The 21,650-nt window shown below is 38.4% G+C and overlaps 1 protein-coding gene across 2 annotated transcripts in view; it reads left to right on the forward strand.

The window, feature by feature from the left end:
• The window catches only part of CFTR (CF transmembrane conductance regulator), a 1,712,697-nt gene that overhangs the window by 747,132 nt on the left and 943,915 nt on the right, over window positions 1-21,650 (forward strand). The window contains exons 4-5 of one of the 2 annotated variants that reach the window (XM_044088720.1): window positions 7,186-7,401; window positions 17,201-17,290. In XM_044088720.1, the coding sequence (XP_043944655.1) occupies window positions 7,186-7,401; window positions 17,201-17,290 (306 nt within the window). Of the gene's footprint in view, window positions 1-7,185; window positions 7,402-17,200; window positions 17,291-21,650 lie in introns of those variants that run through there. The other variant, XM_044088721.1, reaches the window with a different exon arrangement.

Here is a 21,650-nt window from a genome sequence, read left to right on the forward strand (position 1 = left end):
TGAGGTGGAATCCTTCAAAGCCCCCGAGCCTGTGGAAAATATGGCCCAGACTGCAGAATCCTTTATAAATGCATTATTTGAACACCTTCAGGAATGCACGGATCATGCAATCCCAAACAAAACCAAGACCCAGTCCTCCAAAGGCAGGCGTCCTGTCTGGTGGACCCCAGCCATAAACAAACTATACAATAGAAGGAGGAAGCTACTACATGATAGAGCAAAATCCCAAAAAGGGAAGGCATCTCTGATCAGTATTAGCTAAAAACTATGGGCACTCATAAAATCGTCTAAGGCCAGCTTCGAGAGAAAAATTGCACAGGACACTAAGGATAATCACAAGGCTTTCTTTAGTTATGTTAGGAACCTGGGTGGGAATTCCCAGATATGCTCAGAATTAGTCCAAAATGACAAAAAATACACCGAGCCCACAGACATTGCCAACATCCTAGCTGACAGGTTCAGCGCAAACTTCGCTCCCCCTTCCCCACCAAAAGGGCAAACATCTATCCCAGCAGAGTGCTGCCCCCCTGAAATGTCACATGCTCAGGTAAGAGCCGCCCTCTCCAAAGCAAAAAACACAGCATCAATGGGACCAAATGGTGTCCCGGGCTGCGTCCTACATGAACTCCAAGAAGAACTAAACCCAAACATAAAACTACTGTTCAATCTCAGCCTTACTACAGGATATGTACCCAAAGAGTGGCATACAGCAACAGTGGTCCCTCTCCACAAAGGTGGTGCCACAACGGATCCTGGAAACTATCGCCCCATAAGCCTGACTAGCTTGGTCTGCAAAGCTATGGAAAGGATCATCATGGTCCTCATAAATAAAGATATTGGGGACCTACAGACACTTGATCCTACCCAGTTCGGCTTTGTTAAGGGCAGATCCTGCCTCTTAAACCTGGTTGATTTCTTTGAAACAGTCACCAAGGCCATTGACGAGGGGAAGGTGGTCCACACAGCCTACCTGGACCTCGCAAAAGCCTTCGATATAATACCCCACTCGGGCATTATAGATAAGCTCACCAGCTTAAACATAAAACCCTATGTCGCTAGATGGGTTGCAAACTGGCTCAAGGACAGAACCCACATGGTTAGAATTGCTGGAGCCATGTCAGACTCCAAGCCAGTTACAACTGGCGTCCCACAAGGCTCAGTCCTGGGACCTCTTTTGTTCGGTATATATTTCTCGGAGGTACAGGCCAACACGGAAAGACTGTGGCTGACCAAGTTCACAGATGACTGCAAACTGGGCGCCATAATTGACTCTCCAGCCAACACAAGCATCCTACAAAAGGGCCTCATAGAAACAGACAACTGGTGCCAGAGCCATGGCCTCAAGCTAAACGCCAAAAAGTGTATAGTCATCCCCTTTGGCAAAAACAAAGTGCCCACAAATTACCACATAGATGGTAATCCATTAAGTACAAAAGAAGTAATTAGGGACCTGGGGACCCAAGTTGATAGCAATCTCTCATTCAACAACCACGTGGCCAAAGTGGTTAGAAAATCATTTTATGTAGCCCACCTAATCATGAAGGGATTCACATCTAGATCAGGGGAGGTCATCGTGCCTCTTTACTCATCCCTCATCAGGCCCATAATTGAGTACAATGCCCCTTTTGGGATGTACCTTACCAGACACCTGCAGCAACTGGAAAGACTCCAAAAGTACCTCACGAAGAGGATCAAAGGGCTCAAACTGATGCCATATGCTGCCCGGTTAAAGAAACTCCAGATTTACTCAGTGGCATACCGCCTGCTCAGAGGCGATCTGTGCCTGACATATAAAGCCATGTCCAACCGGGAATTAATGGACATGCTGCACCTCAGAAAATCCAGATCCCATCGAGCTACGCACTCGAGAGACTTGAACCTCAGCACTGAAAGAAATAGGACATGCTGGAGGGACAGATTCATAACCCAGAGGCTCCCTTCACTCTGGAATAAAATCCCAGTCCAGGTTAGGCAGAGTCCCTCACTGACTCTCTTCAAGAGGAATCTTGATGAGTGGATGGGAGATCGTAGATTTACTCCCGGTATCACTTCTGTGTCACTGTTAGACAGATGCACAGTATACTAACCTCGAAAAAGGGCATAGCAAAATTCATTTTAAAATGGGTGGCGAAAGCCAAACACACGCTGGCTAGGCTTGTAAATGCCCTAGGGCAGATAGCCTAGTATGAACCTATGAACCTATTTGTTGACCGGGATAGTCTGACTGGATGCATGTCCATTTTCACCGAAGGCCTGGGGAGAAAAACTCCAAGGGTAAGCAGATACAGCATTACATAATACCAACATTGCATATTACAAACAGACTATTTACAGTGATTACATATATATATATATATATATATATGTTTATGTGTGTGTGTATAAATATATATATATATATATATATATATATATATATATATATATATATATGTGTGTGTGTGTGTGCGTGTGTGTGTGTGTGCGTAGATATATATATATCTATATATATATATATATATATATATATATATATATATATATATAGATATATATACACATGAGTACAAGACACTTGGTGTATTACTCAACACTTTGAACATTATGTCAAGTAAAACTGATCTAACTTCAAATAATCTAAAAAGGGGGGGCTGGGGCAAACACCCTGTACCACCTGTCACCATGCTAATTGTATATATCAGCTCTGGGCTTGCACTGTATTGGGTAAAGGGCAAATTCCCAACTTCCCACTGTTCCACAGTCTCACTCAGAAAAAAAATCTGGTTATGTACAATCAGGTGAATTTGAATCAATTTTACCAGCTTATTTTACTCTTGGCCACCTAAATAGCATGATGTATATAAATATATATATATATATATATATATATATATATATATATATATATATTTATAGATAGATATCAATATAGATAAAGTTATATAGGTAAGTACTAGGCACTCAGTTGCTCAAACTATTTGAAACCTAGACTAAAAACATATTCAAAAGTTCTTTCCAGGCTCAAGGAAGGCAAAATAAAACAGAGTAGGAAGAATTTGAAGCCACCCATTCAGTTATTTCGGTTTTTCTTGAAGGTGGCATCTCTCTGCTTGACATGTAGTGGAAGTTTGTTGCGTAGCTGGGGGATACATTGAGATATGAGTCTATCATACCATGTCTTATTTATTGGTTTATGAAAGTTTAGTTCTTTAACTGAATATTTGAGATTCCTTTTTTTCTGTGAAGAAATAGGAGGTCAAAGTGGATTGGAACTTTCGTGGCTTGAAAGGCTAAACACAGATCTGCATGGTGGAGTCTGTAACAGACGTAGAATAGAAAAGACTGTAAGCCTGTCTTGATAACATAGATATTTCAAGCTACTGGGTTGAGTGTAGTGTTTAGACAAATACTTAACAAAAGGTGCATTATATTCAACAACAGGTCTAATGAGATATGAGTAAAGGGGAATTCCGACTTCTTTGGATGTAGAAAGATGCCTGTGGAAATTAGATGTGTCATATCTGTGGTTTCTGAACTACTGTGGATACCTGAATGTCAAACAGTAACGATATATCAACAAGAGTACCTAGATCTTTTACAATGATACCTGTCTTGTGGATGCGTTATCTGTATGATATGTGAAAGTGGGGTACGTATCACTTCACCTAAAACTCATTTCACCTAAACTCATTTCACTAAGACCCTATCACCTAAAGTTCATTTCACCTAAAACTCACTTCACCTAAAACTCATTTCACTGACAAGTAGTACAATAAGGCAAATCAAAGATATATGTCCTTTTCCCCACTGTAGTGCGTTCCTGGTGTTAGTGTGTGTATATATATATATATATATATATATATATATATATATATATGTATATATATATTTATATATTAAGGGGGGGCTGGGGGGCATAGCCCCCCATGTAGTTAGCTTTTACCAAATAATATAAAACGAAACCAGACAACATAAAACCAAAATAAGTGGGGGGGCTACACCCACCACACCACCAACTATATATATATATATATATATATATATATATATATATATATATATATATATATATATATATATATATACACCAGAATATATACCAAAATGAATTGGACTACATTTTTTCACATGTAGTTTGAGACCATTGTCCTTGCACCAACTGTTAAGATGTTCAAACCTGTGTTGGAGCAATCATGAGTCAGTGGAAGATCGAATAACACCTAATTTACAGTCGTCTGCAAACTTAGAAAATCATAAGCCAGGAGTATTGACCTGAAGGTACCAAATAAAAGATGCCAAATACTGAACCCTGGGGCACATTACTGGTAATTTTTTTCTTAAAGAACTGGCACCTGTTACTTAAATGGTGTGTTCAGCCAAACAACCAGTTAGCTGTCCACTGCACAATATAAGGATTGATATTCATATTTACATTTCTGTCAATAATGCCTGCATGAGGAAACACGTCAAAGGGCTTGGCCAGGTCTCGATATGCTGTATGTACATTATAGCCACCACCCACTGCTTGGTCACTTTTTCAAAGAACTTAATGACATTTAGGAGGCAGGACCTTTGTTTGACCAGGCCAGTTTGATGATGGTCAAGAGGTAGGTGATTTTCAATAGCCATATTAATTAGGTCTGAAATAACACATTATAGTGATGATATTGGGGGCCCCTAGTAGGATGATTAACTACAGGGAGTTAGCATTGTAAATGCAAGGGGACATTGTGCATGACAACCATTGGCAGGGAGGGATATGGATAGCTGAATTCCTCCATTAGGAAGGTGTCGGGTTTAATCAGGATTTTGGCTTATCTTTCTCATTCCCTTCATTTACTGCGCAAAGAAAGCTGAACTCATTTGTGGTATAAAGGAAGAAGCCAGCACATGAATTTAGAAGTAGAAACTGTCAGTAGCAGTGTGTCTTCCCAAAGATGAAGGATCATTTGAGTGGAACCAGATAAATAAAATATGTTGATTGAAAATTCACTACAGTACAAATTTTTATAAAACAGTAATTATATAATTTTCTGAAGGGAGAACATCCAGTGTGTGTGTGTGTGTGTGTGGGGGTGGGGGGGTGGGGGGGGTGAGGATGCTGTGTCTCCAAACCTTCCTTCGTAATATATTCTCACTATATGGTTGCCCAACCTTGTAGTAAAGGACAATACATTGGCTTCTGTGTAAAACCAAATATTTCTCTTTACTCCAAGGTTATGTGATGTAGGAGTAAGGATATATTGGGAGGGTGGGGACACAGTTGTCACATGTGGGCTATGCAGAAGCTAGTGACCTGCAGAAACAAATTATGTCAAATACATTTCTGCAATTTGCTTCCATTCAAATGTAGTTCATTATTTTGGCATTCATGTTAACTGACTCAAATCAGAATAGCGTAGCCTTGGTGAGAGAGCTCAGAGAAGATAACTTTGGGTAAAACATTAATAAACTTACTGATCTGATAGTTAAAGTTATATAAGAAAGCATAAATGTAATGTGAGTTTCTGATATAATATGATAATAGTTTATCAGGAACAAAAAAGATTATTTTTGGTTACAGTTAAAGTTAATCTCCCCAGCGTGCTCATCGGTTGTCTAAAAAGAATTATTGTAGACTGTTGCCATCCCACCTATATGTTTTGCTCAAGAAAGGCACTGTGATAAAAAGTAATGAAACCTTTTTTCCCCAAGAAAGAAGAAACATGTGCCACAGTTTCAATGAAGATCTGTTCAGCAACTCAGATCTTCTTAGTTAGAAATGACAATGAAACCTTGAACTAACTAATGCTTGATTGCTACTGAATGATTACCGTGAAGATTGCTTAAAATGTAAAAGCTTTTAAAATGTGTGCTGTACAACTAAACACTGGGATGTGCAATAAATAAAGTAATAATAATAGTATATTTAGTGAGTTCTTAGTGTATAAAGATGGGGATGGGGCAGACAGAAAGCTTGGCTATCAGATGTTTAACCTTGCTAGTATACATTAGTAAGAGCAAACATTCTGCTGTGAAGTACCTTTACTTTGTATTATCCTCAGCTGCTTCTGTGCTCATTCCTTTATGTTTCTAATACTGCTATTGCTGCAGAATAGAAACCAAACTTTCCTTATGAACACCAGTTTTGCAACTGCTGCCATTGTTTTGTAGATTGGCTTTATTATTATGTTGTTAAAACTTAGTTTTTTTGGATTTTGTGTTCAACGTACAGCAATGATATTTCTTAAGAATATGTAAACATTTGCATTAAATAGATAAAAACACGTAATTTATTCAGGGTGCTGATAATTTACATGTCTATCACTTTCCTTCAATAACCCCAAATGTTCTTGTAACATTCTTGCCTTATTGTATGTTCCGACATCTGATACCAAGGGTCACATGCATCAGCTCCTAAGACTCAGTTTGTAGTGGAATTACTCTGTGTATTCAAGAAAAATTTAAAAAAATATTCAGAAGTATACATAACAGGACAGTAGGAGCATCCTTGTTTGTGGTAGTGGTAATGGTAGACCTGGGTTTGAGTGTCAGCTTAGGAACTTAAGAGTGAGAGGAAACAGTAAGAATCTGTGCCATGTTTCTTAGAGTTAGTGTCAGGAAGAGTGTTTTGCTTTCTAGCAAGCCCATAACATTTGGGGGAAGCTGTTAGTGGTGTAAATCAGGCTAAAAGATATTTATTGATGCCTTCTAGGTACGTATCCTTTGGCCTCCAACTCTTCTACAGATGTAGTGTGTATTGAAAGAACAATACTGCTTCACACTGCAAGGGATATAAACAGGGAAGGGAGTGAATGAATAGTCAAGTGATAGATGAATAACAAATGAATGGAGTAAGGCGTAATGCACAGCAACCTAGGTAGTCCCACAGTCAAGGTAGAAAAAAAGACCAAGAGATGCCTGCTTAACAATAATGGCAAATAAAAATTACTTTTAACTTAGCCATTCTACATGGTGAAAAACAGCAGCAGGCAATAATGCAGAATCTGTTTTCAAAAAATATCTCTTATACCTTACCTCAGATCTTTGTAACAGTGTGTGTGTGTGTGTGTGTGTGTGTGTGTGTGTGTGTGTGTGTGTGTGTGTGTGTGTGTGTGTGCGCGCGTGTGTGTGTGTGTAAAATATACATATAGTGCAATATTTGTATTTTATACATCTGTAGACTTTTCTGTTTCTTTTAAATATACATTTTTTTTCATTCTACAGGAATTGACAAAGGCTGTGCAGCCTCTTTTTTTAGGAAGAATTATTGCCTCCTACGATCCAGATAATGAAAAAGAACGCGAAATAGCAATCTATGTGGCAATTGGTCTTTGTTTGTTATTCACTGTACGGACGTTACTTCTTCATCCTGCCATATTTGGTCTTCATCACATAGGAATGCAGATGAGAATAGCCATGTTTAGCCTTCTGTATAAAAAGGTATTGTATGACCTTCTTGTTAAGATCCAAGAAAATTGTAACAGTTATCACAGTGTGCCTTTTATCTAAAAAAAATGATCCCTAATCTGTCTTAGAAAAATCACATACAAAGTGTTTGCACATTAGTGACCACTAATTTTCATTCATAAGCACACGATAAGTACTTTTATAGATTGCAATTCACTGAAAAAAATTCTTTCTTCAAAGAAACTCTGTGTGTTGATTGCACTTTTAATTATTTTTAGGTTTACATTCAAAATATGGAAATAAGGTTTGATGAAAATGGGTTGGTCAAATATGTGCTTTACCAATGCCTGTAATGTCAAACTGAAAATATACAACTTCATATTAGCGAAAGTGAAAAATGCAAATCCAAAGAAAGCCTCCTAGACTGGATCTTAATAAATAAGACCAATACCCCTTATCAAGCAGGAGTCCTTCCGGACACCCTTAGTGAGCAGCAACCCACCTTCTTACTAAAATTCAAAACCCATGCCAACTCTACCCCTCTATTACAAACTACCTGGAACAAAAATAACTTTGATCCAAACAAATTCAGACTCGAACTAAAGCACCATAACTGGTACATACTAAAAGCATTACCCCTTGAAGAAGCAGTAACTCAATTCAGTAACACTTTCCTAAAAATCTTAAATGCTCATGCCCGAGCCCATACCACAAAACTCAAAGTGAAAACAGCCCCTTGGATCACCAAAGAGACTAAAAATAAAATAACACAAAGGAATAGAGCCTGGCATTATTGGAGAACCTCAAAAACTCCAGCAACTATGGAATAATTCCAAAAACTTAGAAATGAAATAAAAAAAGCAGTTCTCCTGGATAAAAAGAATTATTTCCTACAACTGCAAAACAAGCATCAAAAAAACCTCCAAAAATGCTGTGCAGGAATAAATAAACTACTTCACCCTAGTAAACACTCCACCTCATCTTCTACCTCCATGAGCAAAATCACAAATATACCCGATACGTTTAACAAATACTTTATTGAAACTATGTCTAATCTAGTTCAACAACAGCCCACATCCACCACCATTAACTGCCCCGAACCTATAGTCAAACCCAAAACAACCTTCCAATTTCGATCCATCCCTACCAACTATGTCAAAAGTTTGCTAACCAAACTTAAACTTACTACACTAGCAGCTGATGGCACCCCTGCAGAATATCTTCAGTTGGCAGCCAAGGAACTCGCCTTCCCAATCTCTATCCTACTTAACAGATCTATACCTGAAACCACCAATCCACCAATCTGGAAGGGCTACTATATCATTCCTCTCCACAAACATGGTCCATCCACCGACCTCACCAGTTATCGCCCAATTGCCATCCTATCCCCACTAGCTAAAATACTTGAAAAATGTATACACCACCAACCTATGCCATAATTACTCAACAACCAACTTCTCTCTCCCACCTAACATGGATTTCAGCCTGCCCACAGCACCACCACAGCCCTACTCTCTTTCACAAACCTCATCAAACAAAACAAACACATATGCAGCCTAACATCTGCCATATTCTTGGACCTGTCAAAGGCCTTTGATATGGTCAACCATCTTAAACTACTCCATTCCCTTACTGATCTTGGTCTTAGTAATCATGCATTAGCCTGGTTTCAGAACAATCTACATGGAAGATGACAAGAAGTTCAATGGGACAACAACCTATCCTCCTTCAGGTACTTCGGTTTCCTCCCACATTCCAAGGACGTGCGTCTGGAGCATTTCTCCCTGGGCCTCCGCTGAAAATAGGCTCTGTCCTACTCAGACTTTCCAGGTCAACAAATGTTAAATAAATTAATAAAAAGAAATAAATAAAGTAGTAGGGAGAATTTATCCCTAATATAGCTAGAAAACCCACCTCCTTTGGTTCTTTCATGTTTGTTTTGCTGTCTGAAAATGTGGAAGCCATTGTAGTCTTGCATGACTGGTGTACTCTTTAAGGCCTTGAACCAAGTTTCTGTGACAGCACAGACATCTACATCCTCCAATGATGGAAGTGCTTCCAGTGTGTGCAGTTTTTGGTTGAAGCTCCTAGTGTTTAGCAGCATAACCCGTATGTTGTTATGGTTAGTGATTTTCATGTCAGCAATTTTGTTTTTGAGATCTTGCCTAAAAAGGCACTAAGGAGGAGGCAAGAGCCTTTGCCAGTAGACCAAAAGCCTAGTGGTACCAGGTGCAAACTGCCTCTAGCAAAACAGTGAGGTTTTTCGACCATGTCATCCCAGGCTGAGAAAAACTGGATCCCCTCTGAATGACACCAAAAACTAAGCCAATTATTGAAATCAGTCATTTTTATTTATAATGTGGCATCATTCTAGATGAAGGTAATATGCTGCTCAATGTTAGGGACATACTTGCCTGGGACACATACTCAGAGGGATCAATCATGTGTCTCGTCATATAGTCCAGTGAGGTACATCTCAGGTCATTCATTCCAGCATGAGCTATGACAGAGTCATAATGGTACTTGTTGCCAACAGACCTTAGTGCATGCATGATCTGATGAATCCTGGCACCAGGCAGGCAGCTGCCTGTTACTTTCTCCTTATCCAACCTGGTGAGTGGGACATTTGGGTGTCTCACTATGAAGTCTCCAATGACAAAAACATTTGTTTTTTGAGTGTTATGCCTTAAGGGCTTGGTAGATGACACACTGGTGTTGCTATGTGTCTTGTATGCTGTGAGAACTGTGTTAGTTGTAGCAGTCTTTTGTTTTGGAGATCTCTGGTGTTTCGGTAAGTTTCTTGAGAGAACCTCTGCAGATGTTGATTTATGTGTTGGGTGCATACTATGTGTATGAGTAGTGGTACTATGTGCATGAGTAGTGGTGGGTGAATTGACAACATCTTCAGTGTTGCTGTTCCGATTGCGAGAGAGCAGGCATTCAAGATTTTTGGTGTAGATATATCTCTCTCACTCTGTACTAGAGTGAGTTATTAGTAGAGGGTTGTCAGTGTACATGAGGCAGTTGCTACACTGCCTGAGGAGACTCAGGTCTCAAGGCTGGCAGGAGAAACAAGGGTGGTCCAACTGTCCATAATGCTAGGTTGAAAAACTGTTATCACAAAGGGTGTGCTTTAGGATTGCTCTAGGAGGTGCACTGTAGATGGGTATTTCTGATGGGGTTTTGGCTGGTGGTTTAAAAAGTCACAGCTCACTAGCAATACTTCTTAGACTGGAGGTGTACTAAAGATGAGGACTGGACTAATGTACTACAGCTGTATCCAAGGAAAATATTGTTGGAATTATCAGTCCTGCTATGGAGAACAATTGCGCTGCAGTGAGCGGTACTGGACTATGCACAAACAAGCAGTAATGCTCAAATGCTGGGCTTAAATACTAGAAGCTAAAAACTTAGTTTTTAAAAACTCAAAAGAACCAGTGAGAGTGCTTACTCCAAGCCCTTGACCAATAACCCTTCAACAGACAGGTTCCAGTCAGCACACTTCTTTCACAAGGGTGCAGAAGGGCCCTTTCCAATCAGAGATGGCTTGGAAAATATGCTCAGAAAAATAGCTACTACAAAAAGACCTAGATGCAGCAAACCTGTATCTGGACTATGCTACTGCTAGTAGCTATACCAGTTTAGGGGAGGAACACTAAAAAATGTCAGAATAACAGATTAAAGTCTTTCTGCATTAAAATGATAAACAAATAGAAATTCAAAATGTTATAATACAGCAGATGTATATGAAAGCTAGTATCTAAAGGCTTGGACCTATATGACCACTTGCATTCTTCTGGTTCCTTATGGAGGAGCCTACATTATAAAACCTTACTGGGCTCTCAAGAGTATTTAGATCCACTCCTCAGATTCCCTAGAAGCAATTATCACATTTTTCTTAGTAAAAATGTTTTCCTAGTGGATTATCAAGTCAACTTATCCAAAGCCATATCTCTGATTCTTCCTACAGTTTCTCAGCTATTTTTGTCAGCCCATTTCAGCAATCTCTTGTTTTATTGCAAATGATATCAACAAGAATGGTCTCACACAGCAACCTGAAAGGCAGATCCTCAACTGTTTTTCAGGACAACTTGTTTCTTGGTCACCTTCAATTCAAAATGGACAACAGTTCAGATATATGGTACTTTATAAACAATGAAACATCAGATCTTTGAAAGTCTGTGAAGAGACATTTCTGATTCCGTTTTGGGCTATTCAACACAATCTATAGCTCTCTGCAGTACATCCTGCAAGAAAGCAGACAAAGATGGTATTTCCCTTCAACAGACATAACTCTGGTTTGTGAGTGGAAGCAAGGCCAAGTGATATCCCAGGAGATCGTATATATGGGGCTTACCAGAAGTGAACATTTTACCATATATCTCAACAATCAGCAAAAAAATCTTTTACTCTCTTATTCTCACAAAACTATATTGAAGTTTGATAAATTCTCATTCCCATGAATTCAGACCTTACTAAATGCCTCTACTCCTTTCTGTCTGATCTAGAATCTACTTTGCAAAACTAAACAGGAGAGAACCAGTCTCATCTTTGTTCACAAGACAGAACCAGTCTTATGCTACTTCATAGGATGTAGTCAGTCTCATGTTCATTCGCAGGACAGAGTCAGTTTTATTCTCATTCACAAGACAGAACCAGTCTTATGTTTACTCATGATCGAACTAGTGTCAGTCTTATTCGCAGGACAGAGCCAGTCTCATGCTCACACCAGTGACAGAACCAGTCTTATGTTTACTCATGATCGAACTAGTGTCAGTCTTATTAGCAGGACAGAGCGAGTCTCATGCTCACACCAGTGACAGAACCAGTATCATGTTCACTCATGATTGAACTAGTGTCAGTCTTATTCGCAGGACAGAGCCAGTCTCATGTTCACACCAGTGACAGAACCAGTCTCATGTTCACTCATGATTGAACTAGTGTCAGTCTTATTCACAGGACAGAGCCAGTCTCATGCTCACACCAGTGACAGAACCAGTCTCATGTTCACTCATGATTGAACTAGTGTCAGTCTTATTCACAGGACAGAGCCAGTCTCATGCTCACACCAGTGACAGAACCAGTCTCATGTTCACTCATGATCGAACTAGTGTCAGTCTTATTCGCAGGACAGAGCCAGTGTCATGCTCACACCAGTGACAGAACCAGTCTCATGTTCACTCATGATTGAACTAGTGTCAGTCTTATTCACAGGACAGAGCCAGTCTCATGCTCACACCAGTGACAGAACCAGTCTCATGTTCACTCATGATCGAACTAGTGTCAGTCTTATTCGCAGGACAGAGCCAGTCTCATGCACACACCAGTGACAGAACCAGTATCATGTTCACTCATGATCGAACTAGTGTCAGTCTTATTCGCAGGACAGAGCCAGTCTCATGCTCACACCAGTGACAGAACCAGTCTCATGTTCACTCATGATTGAACTAGTGTCAGTCTTATTCGCAGGACAGAGCCAGTCTCATGCTCACACCAGTGACAGAACCTGTCTCATGTTCACTCATGATTGAACTAGTGTCAGTCTTATTCGCAGGACAGAGCCAGTCTCATGCTCACACCAGTGACAGAACCAGTCTCATGTTCACTCATGATTGAACTAGTGTCAGTCTTATTCACAGGACAGAGCCAGTTTCATGCTCACACCAGTGACAGAACCAGTCTCATGTTCACTCATGATCGAACTAGTGTCAGTCTTATTCGCAGGACAGAGCCAGTCTCATGCTCACACCAGTGACAGAACCAGTTTCATGCCGACTCTCGTGACAGAGCTAGTGTCATGCTGACTCACAAGACAGAACCAGTCTCATTCTTATTCACATTTCAGAACCAATTTCTTCACATTTCAGAACCAATCTCATGATGATAACCCCTTTGTGACTGAGGTAACCGTGGTTTCTTTCTTGATGAAGGTGGCCACTGTTCCTCTTCTACACCTGCCTCTATTCAACCACTTGCTTTCTCAGCAGAAAGTGATAATGCTACCCCCAAATCTCAAGAGACTGACTATTTGAGCTAGGGACACATTGTTTTGATTTCCAACAATAATTCCTTTGCCAGACAAACTTTAAACCTCGTAAAGAAAGACAGATGTCTTACTACAGAAAATTCATACCAGTAGAAATGGAAACAGTTTGTATCCTGGACCAGAAACAAAGTCAGGATATAATTAACTGTTCATTTCTATGGATTTCATTACCTAAATCATGTCCATGAATCAAACCTTAAGTTGTTTGCCAAAAATGTACACATCTAAACTTTCTGCTGTTACACCATTTGTTTCCACAGCTAGCACCAAATTTATCTGCTGAGGCCTTTCTGAAGGGCATCCTACATTTAGGACCTCAAGAACACATGCACCTTCTCCCTGAGATTTGAACTTCATCTTGAGGAAGTTAGTCTACGTTATTTTGACTGAGATATTTCAGTGTACATTAATAACCTTTCTTTAAAAGCTCTCTTTCTGGTTTCACTGACAAAAACCCTCCTGTGCAAGACATATTATGTGATTTTTGTTAACAAAAGAGTGTCCATGAAGACGAATCCATCATTCATACCCAGGGCTATTTTTACTGTATCTCTCTCTCTCTTAAAAGATGCCGTGGTGGTGCAGTGGTAGCATTGTCGCCTCACAGCAAGAGGTTCTCCCATTCGATTCTCGACTGGAGCACCTTCTGTGTGGAGTCTGCATGTCCTCCCCATGGTCGAGTGACGTTCGAAAGACATGCGTGAATGGGTGTGCCTTCGTTGAAGGTTGAGCATCGGGCTGGCACCTTGACACTGACCGGAGTTCCGCTGTGGTGACCCCTAACCTGGAAAAGCCGAAAGAAGAAGAATCTCTCTCTCTCTCTCTCTCTCTCTCAAAAAAAATCATTATTTGCAAACTGTCAAATCTGCATATGCTGCATCTGTACAGACTGCTCCGGATATTACAAGAAACACATTCCTTCAGAAAAACAGATAGTTTTTCTTTTTTTTTTAATAAATGTGAGGAATATCTGTCTGTAATCAAACCTTGTTAGCATAGTTGTCTCGTGACCTTTTGTTATGTTAAAAGAAACATCTTTCAGACATTAGAGCACATTGCATGTGAACACTGTACTTTCATTTTACTTGAGAAGTGCCTTTGCACAAGATACCTTAGGAGCCATCACATGGACTACAGTCCACATCTTCAGACATTACAGGTTTTTTACAGCTGTGTTTCAGGGGACCCTGCAACTGCCCATTTCCAAGTGCTTAGCAATTACTGCTTGGGGTTCTGCTCAAATTTTATGATTCATTTGGCTTCCAATTAGAAGTGAAATACTAGTCTTGTAATTCCTGGCATTTTGAAAAATAAACTGCTATTCAAAGAAATATTAATGAAATATAAAATTTGCTGGTGCACCTTTCATAGGTTCATAGGCAAATAACTTGGCTGTAAGTTCACAGCTTATTACAAGCCAAGGCAATAACCGGAGATCAGAATCAAACTCTGTATCATGTATCTGTCAGGTAATGACCATGAAGATTATGCCAACGTTACTTCCTTAAACCACCTTTTCAGGAAACCTAAGTACTGTCTGCTTATTAACTCACTGTATCCTAAAACACCATTTTTTGTATATCTCCACTTCACACCTATACCTCCTAATGGTGTCCAGAACTTTGTTGGGTCTGACTTACCAACTAACAGTAGGCAGTATTAGAAAGGGCACTGAATTTTTAGCAAAATGACACTAAGACTGCTAATGTAGGATGTCCTGCAGTGGAGAAATTAATCTTTGGTTGCCATTATTATTATTCATATTTTCATATTTATGTTCATATTTTCATAACTGGGAAATCTACATTTTATTGAGGTGTATGGTGTAAAGCATCAGAGTGGGAGACAGGGCAATTCACTGAAAATGCTGATGTATATCTCACTATACTAGAAATTTTGTTGTGTGTTAGTAATTATAAAATTATGAAAACAAGCAATATTTCCATATGTACTTAATACTTGAAAAAACAAGTGACTTACAAACTGTTGAATGACATTAGGTGAAACCTTAGATGTTGTTGAAGAAAACTGTCTTTGATATTTGCACTGTAAGTTGCACATCTTGAGAGATATCCAGTATTATTTATATTGCTAATTATAAAATATAAATATATGTTTTTATATTTTTGTAAATATCTCAATGAACATACAGTTATAGAGGAATTTATTGTTGTCATATGAAAGCTTATGTCTGGTTAACAAAAAATGTTTTAACAGTATATGTGTAGATTGTATGGCTTTCAAGGTATGCAAATTTGTTTGTGAAAGTTTACAAAATGTAATTTGGGGGTTGTGTGCATTATAATATATTAAAATATTTATGGAAAAGGTTATGAATGCACTGACTGTTATAACTAAGAATATTTCTTACTGACAACATTGCTATCTGTACAGTTTTAATAGCTTTTATTGTTCTCAAAATATTTGCATTTGTTTATCTTATGCTTCTTAAGGTTTTTGGTTATGCTGTGGAATGCAGAATGTCTGTAGGCCACTAGCTGTTTGACATTCCATACCATGTAAGTGTTAATGGGTTAATGTGGAGGCTGCAACCCTCTACCTGTGCTACGTATATTTATCTACTAACTCTGAAAGCATTGTGCGTTGGAATAGGGGGGCATACCAATATGCCTCAGCCTCAGACTTGTATATGTATTCACCCACATTCACTCATTCATTCTGCAGTGTTGAGGCTGTCAGTTGTGATCTCTGGAACATCAACAGGAGCACAATTTACCTTTGCAGTGACCAGTCCTACAACATAATACAACCAGGTAAAATGCTTACTATAACGATTCATGTTCAAGAAGTGGTCACTGTAACAGCAAAGCTTCTCTTTCTTATGGTTATTGTTTCCCTGCTGTTGTACAACAAAACATTTTCAAAAGTGTATCAGTGTTATGGATATTTGTTTTGGATATGTTTTTTTATTGTTGAAGTGTTTGGCTCAACAGTGGACATTTGACTACAGCAAGCACACTTTCCATGCAGTGATATCATGCTGAAAAAAGCAAAGGGAGTGCATGTACAAATGTTGGGTTTATATTGGAGTCTTGCATCACCTTGAAAAAGGAGCATCTTGGAAGGTCAAATGCCAAACCAAGGGAAGAAGAATGAGGGTAACCCTAAATATTGTAATGTACTGTTACATTAAATCTGTACTCAAAGATCTGGTGTTATGGTAAGTGTCCTACAAAACGGTGCTTTAATTATAGTACTTTATTCTGGCGTGTCGCTGTGTGTCAGCGCTATATCTCATTAAGAACATTTTATAGAATAAAATGTTTGGGAACTTTACCTTAATAACAAATGTAGATATGGATAATTGTACACTGTATTATATTATTACTTGATTAGATGAAATTCCTACTAGTAAAACAGTAAAACTCATAGCTGTACTGTAATTTAACACAGGGGCTATCAGATTTGGTAAACAGCCTGAAAATAACTTTTATTACTATTAGTTTGTCTTCATATGGAAGTTTTTTCTACTGTCACACTTTTTTTTAATTGAACATAGTGATGTCTGTTCAGTAAGTTATAAAGAATGCAACACTTTAGTTTCTATCCCACTTACTAAAAATGAAGGTATCATTATTTTATGTAACTTCTGTTATTAATGTCTATCATGATAAATTCAGTATATGCCAATATTACACTTTAAAGAGACATTATCATTTAGAACTTTGTGGCCAATGAAATCCCTTGTCCTGTACTAGAACAGCACAAGTAACAACACTGATTTTGATGACATTTTTTTCTCTGATTTACTTTTCTGTATTACAGACACTGAAACTGTCAAGCAGAGTGCTGGACAAAATTAGCACTGGACAACTGGTCAGTCTACTTTCAAATAACCTTAACAAATTTGATGAGGTATGCAGCTATTTAATACTAGTGTAAACAATGTCCACTGTTCAGACTTACTATTGTAATCCATTTGAAAGTGTTCTACTTTAGACTGCTATGGTACAGATCAGTTTATTAAAAAGCAAAATGGCATGGCACTGTTGGGTATGAATTGGAAACTTCTGCTTGTTTATATCAGTGGCACATTCATATTATATATTGTTCAAGATGGGATCACCAATACATGATAAATATTAGCAGTTAGTACCGTACATTAAGAAAGTGCAACCCAGTAATGAATGGAGTAATGAATGGGAACAATCAGATAGAAAACCCACCACTGAATGTCCTTTTATAGCTATGCGTATACATATTTAGAGTGCATTATATCAATTTGGCAACTAATTTAGGATGTAGATGTGTGTTATTACACACACACACACACACACACACACACACACACACACACACACACACACACACACACACACACACATTCCTAAACATATTTTTTGATCAATGCATTTGGAGTAGAAATTAGATTTACCAAATGCAGTCAGTAACAGTGCCCAGGATAAGGGAATTAATTCCAGTCTTGTCACAGAAAAAGGTTTCCTGAATGAATTGAAAATCTAAAGTTAATGACAACAGTTTGTTATGATTAGTCACACTGGAAATCTTGGAGAGTTAACAACAGAATTATCAATTCCACTATCTAATCTTTGAAAAATAAATCACTGGAGAGTATAAGGTTCCTAATGAGTGAAAGAGGATATATATATATATATATATATATATATATATATATATATATATATGATACACTTTCAAAAATCGGAGCATTACAGAGTCTGGAAATTAATGACTTGCCCTTTTGATCTCATTTGCAGTACCCAGAACATGTTAACAATGATTGTGCATCACTCTGTTTAGCACATCCTAAGTCCAATGTTTTAAAGGTGTTTTCAGATTTATTTATTTATTTTACATTTTTTGGCTGGGATAGTCCGACTATATACATGTCCATTTTCAGCGGAGGCCCGGGGAGAAAAGCTCCAACCATACAAACAGCTAAAATCAGTAAAGACAAGCAAAGTTACAGTTTATGTTCAGCAGTATTCACATACAAGTTACAGTCTCTTATTTCCAAACCTATTAAGGTTGCAAAGTAGTAGTTATGAATAAAAACAGTAAACATATGGTAGCAGAGGAAGATTTAGTCGGGATTTGAGAAATGGCATAGCCAGTGAGTTTTAAAATACTGGGTTAGGCTTTTTTTTGAAGTGGATAAGTGAGGGTTCGAGAGTAAGGGCAGCTGGGAGTGAATTCCAGGTTTTGCCAACTAAATTTGCAAACATAGAGTCTCCTGATAGGTTGTTAGCTTTAACAGTTTGTACCGAAAGTTTTGTGGAAGACCGAAGTGGCCTGGGATTTTTGTAGGGATGGATAATGTTTTTGAGGGATAGATAATATTATTGTAGGGCTGGATAATGTTTTTGAGGGATGGATAATGTTTTTGTAGGGATGGATAATGTTATTGTAGGGATGGATAATGTTTTTGAGGGATGGATATTGTTTTTGAGGGATGGATAATGTTATTGTAGGGATGGATATTGTTTTGAGGGATGGATAACATTTTTGAGGGATGGATAGTGTTTTTGAGGGATGGATAATGTTTTTGTAGGGATGGATAATGTTTTTGAGGGATGGATAATGTTTTGTAGAGATGGATAATGTTTTTGTAGGGATGGATAATGTTTTTGAGGGCTGGATAATGTTTTTTGAGGGATGGATAATGTTTTTGTTGGGGATGGATAATGTTTTTGTAGGGATGGATAATGTTTTTGAATGAGGGCATTTTTTCTGGATGGGTAATAACTTTGAATGCAACAATGAGTTGGTTATACGGGATTAGTCTAGGGAGGTCTAGCCATTCTAAGAGTTTTAGGTTCTGACAGTGGTGCGTCCTATAGGCAGTGCCAGTGGCAAACCTGGCAATTTGGTTATAGCAGCTAGAGAGTTTTCTGAGATCGGATTTACTCAAGTTAGTGAGTACTGGAGAGGCATAAAGTAGGGCTGAAAGCAGATGAGTATGGGCAATGGCAGTCCTAGCTAGAGGGGTAAGGAAAAGTTTATTTTTATATAGGGAGACAAGTTTTTTTATTAATTGTTTTAATTGTTTGATTGATGTGCATGTCATATTTAAGGTTATTGTCAATTGTAACTCCTAAGAGTTTGGTATAGGAATCTGGTAAGATTATGGTACCATTATTAGATGTTATAATAAATGAAGGCTGAGAGGATTTATGAGTAGGGGAGAAGAGCAGTAGCTTTGTTTTATTAGGGTTTAATATTAGTTGCTGATTAGAGAGCTAATTTTCAACTGTGTTGAAGGTTTTCTGTGTTAAATTGAGGAGATCTGTTGGGGAAGAGGCTGAGCAAATCAGGGTAGAGTCATCGGCATATTGTATACAGGCTGCTTCTGGGATTACAGTGTGGAGATTATTGATAAAGAGGGAGAAATGAAGGGGACCTAATAGAAAGCCCTGGTTGACTCCAAGGGTAATGGGAAGAAGGGTGGAGAGTTTGTCCTGCCATAGGACAGCCTGCTGTTTTCCACTGAGATAAGATTGAAACCATTGTAAAGCATGGTTGTCTAGGGATAGAGGGGGTGGAGGTTTCAGTTATGGTTCTATTGATCAAGATGGAGACAGGGTATGCTATGACATCTGCAGCTTTTTGCAGGTAGTCTGCAGGGAGGTGGTCAGCAGATAAGGTGGTTGGTTTGAGTTTTTTAAATAGGGCTCTGATGAGTGAGGTGGGAACTGAAAAATTAATTTTATTGTGCTAAAGCACTGTGCTGTTACTCTGATGCTTACTGTGATGGATTTGAAGTCTTCTTAAGACACCCAGTCTTGCTGACTGGATTCTGCAGAAATCAAAGTCTAGTTATAGTTGCATTCACAGTCTGTTGCATACAGAAACTTGCAGAATATACACTGATGAGAGAATATACTTTTCTGTACCTGTCTTTAAGAGCAGTAACCAGTAACTTTTATAATAAACCACACATACTTCTGTTACAGCTTCAGAACATGTACTTTACTTCTCATATAGTACAGATAATGTGAGAGATATAACATTTACCTCAGGACAAATGTGTCCCTACCACTACCCCTAACATAACTGGATTTAATACAGACTTTATATATTTTTTTAGTTAAGCACTCCCTCTTGGTTTTGGAAAGATACTGCCTTGATGACGCAAATGCTGACACATCTGTTCTTGTACAAATGCTGATAAGTAAATTGTCTTTAAGGAAACGCCTTGTGGATTAAAAAAACATATTTCTAAACTTTCTTAGAAAAATATGTCCTGTTGTCAATTCTTTAAAGAAAGCAAATTACATTCTTGTCATGTCTGTAAGAAGTCAGCTTTCTCGATGTGTGTGTAATACACTCATATGCAAGTTTCTTACTTATTTAAGCCACAGTCACTTAGTATGGATGCTAATCACATATTACTAAACTCTGCTTTTGCATTTAAGCATGCTTTATTTTATTCCTTATTTTTTTTGCAAATTTGTAGCAAAGTTACTTTCAACCTTAAACCCTTGTTGAGCATAATCTTACAGGAACTACTTGGAAGCAAAAGGAGAGTAGGGGACTGGGTAGGGGTTTCAGCGTTAGAACAAGTGGGTTTAAGTTTGCTGGCAAAGGGACTGGATAGTCTCAGTAAAGAAACAGTTGAAGGTGTTAGCAATGGCCTCTGAAGATTTTTGAGTTGGAGCTGAGGGGGTTGGAGTTGTGGATTCCCCTGGGTGAAGGAGTTTGTTAATACCTACCCAGAACTTTTGAGGTTTAGTTTGATGTTTCTGTTGTAGGTGGTAAAAATAGTTTTTTTGTCTAGTAATATGGATTTTTTTTTGTATCATTCCTATATTTTCGAAATGTAAGTTGCTCTTGAGGGGCTTTGGAGGAGCATCAGGTGGCCCAAGCATTATTTCCTTGAATGATCTTTAATTTGGTATCTTTTGTGAGCCAAGAGGCAACTTTTGTTTTAATTCTAATAGAGCGTACAGGTGCGTGATTATCAAGGATGGCCAGGAATGTGGTATTGAAGTGAGTTACTGCCTCATCTAGTGGTAGTCATTTTAGAATTGACCAATTGCATAATTTAAGTTCATCTAGGAATTTGGTAAGGTTGAAGTTTTTGTTACTTCTTATTATTTTGTAGGTGGGCAGATGCAGAGATTCAACTTTATGCCTAATAATATAGGTTAAGAAGTGATCACTTAGATCTTCAGGGAGAGTACCTGATTTATACATGCGGGGAGGGTTATTGATAAGTATCTAGTCTAGGATACATTTTTTATTGCTGGGCTTA

Source organism: Protopterus annectens, chromosome 11.part0 (assembly GCF_019279795.1).
Source record: "Protopterus annectens isolate FY-2018-M chromosome 11.part0, PAN1.0, whole genome shotgun sequence".
Taxonomy (NCBI): domain Eukaryota; kingdom Metazoa; phylum Chordata; order Ceratodontiformes; family Protopteridae; genus Protopterus; species Protopterus annectens.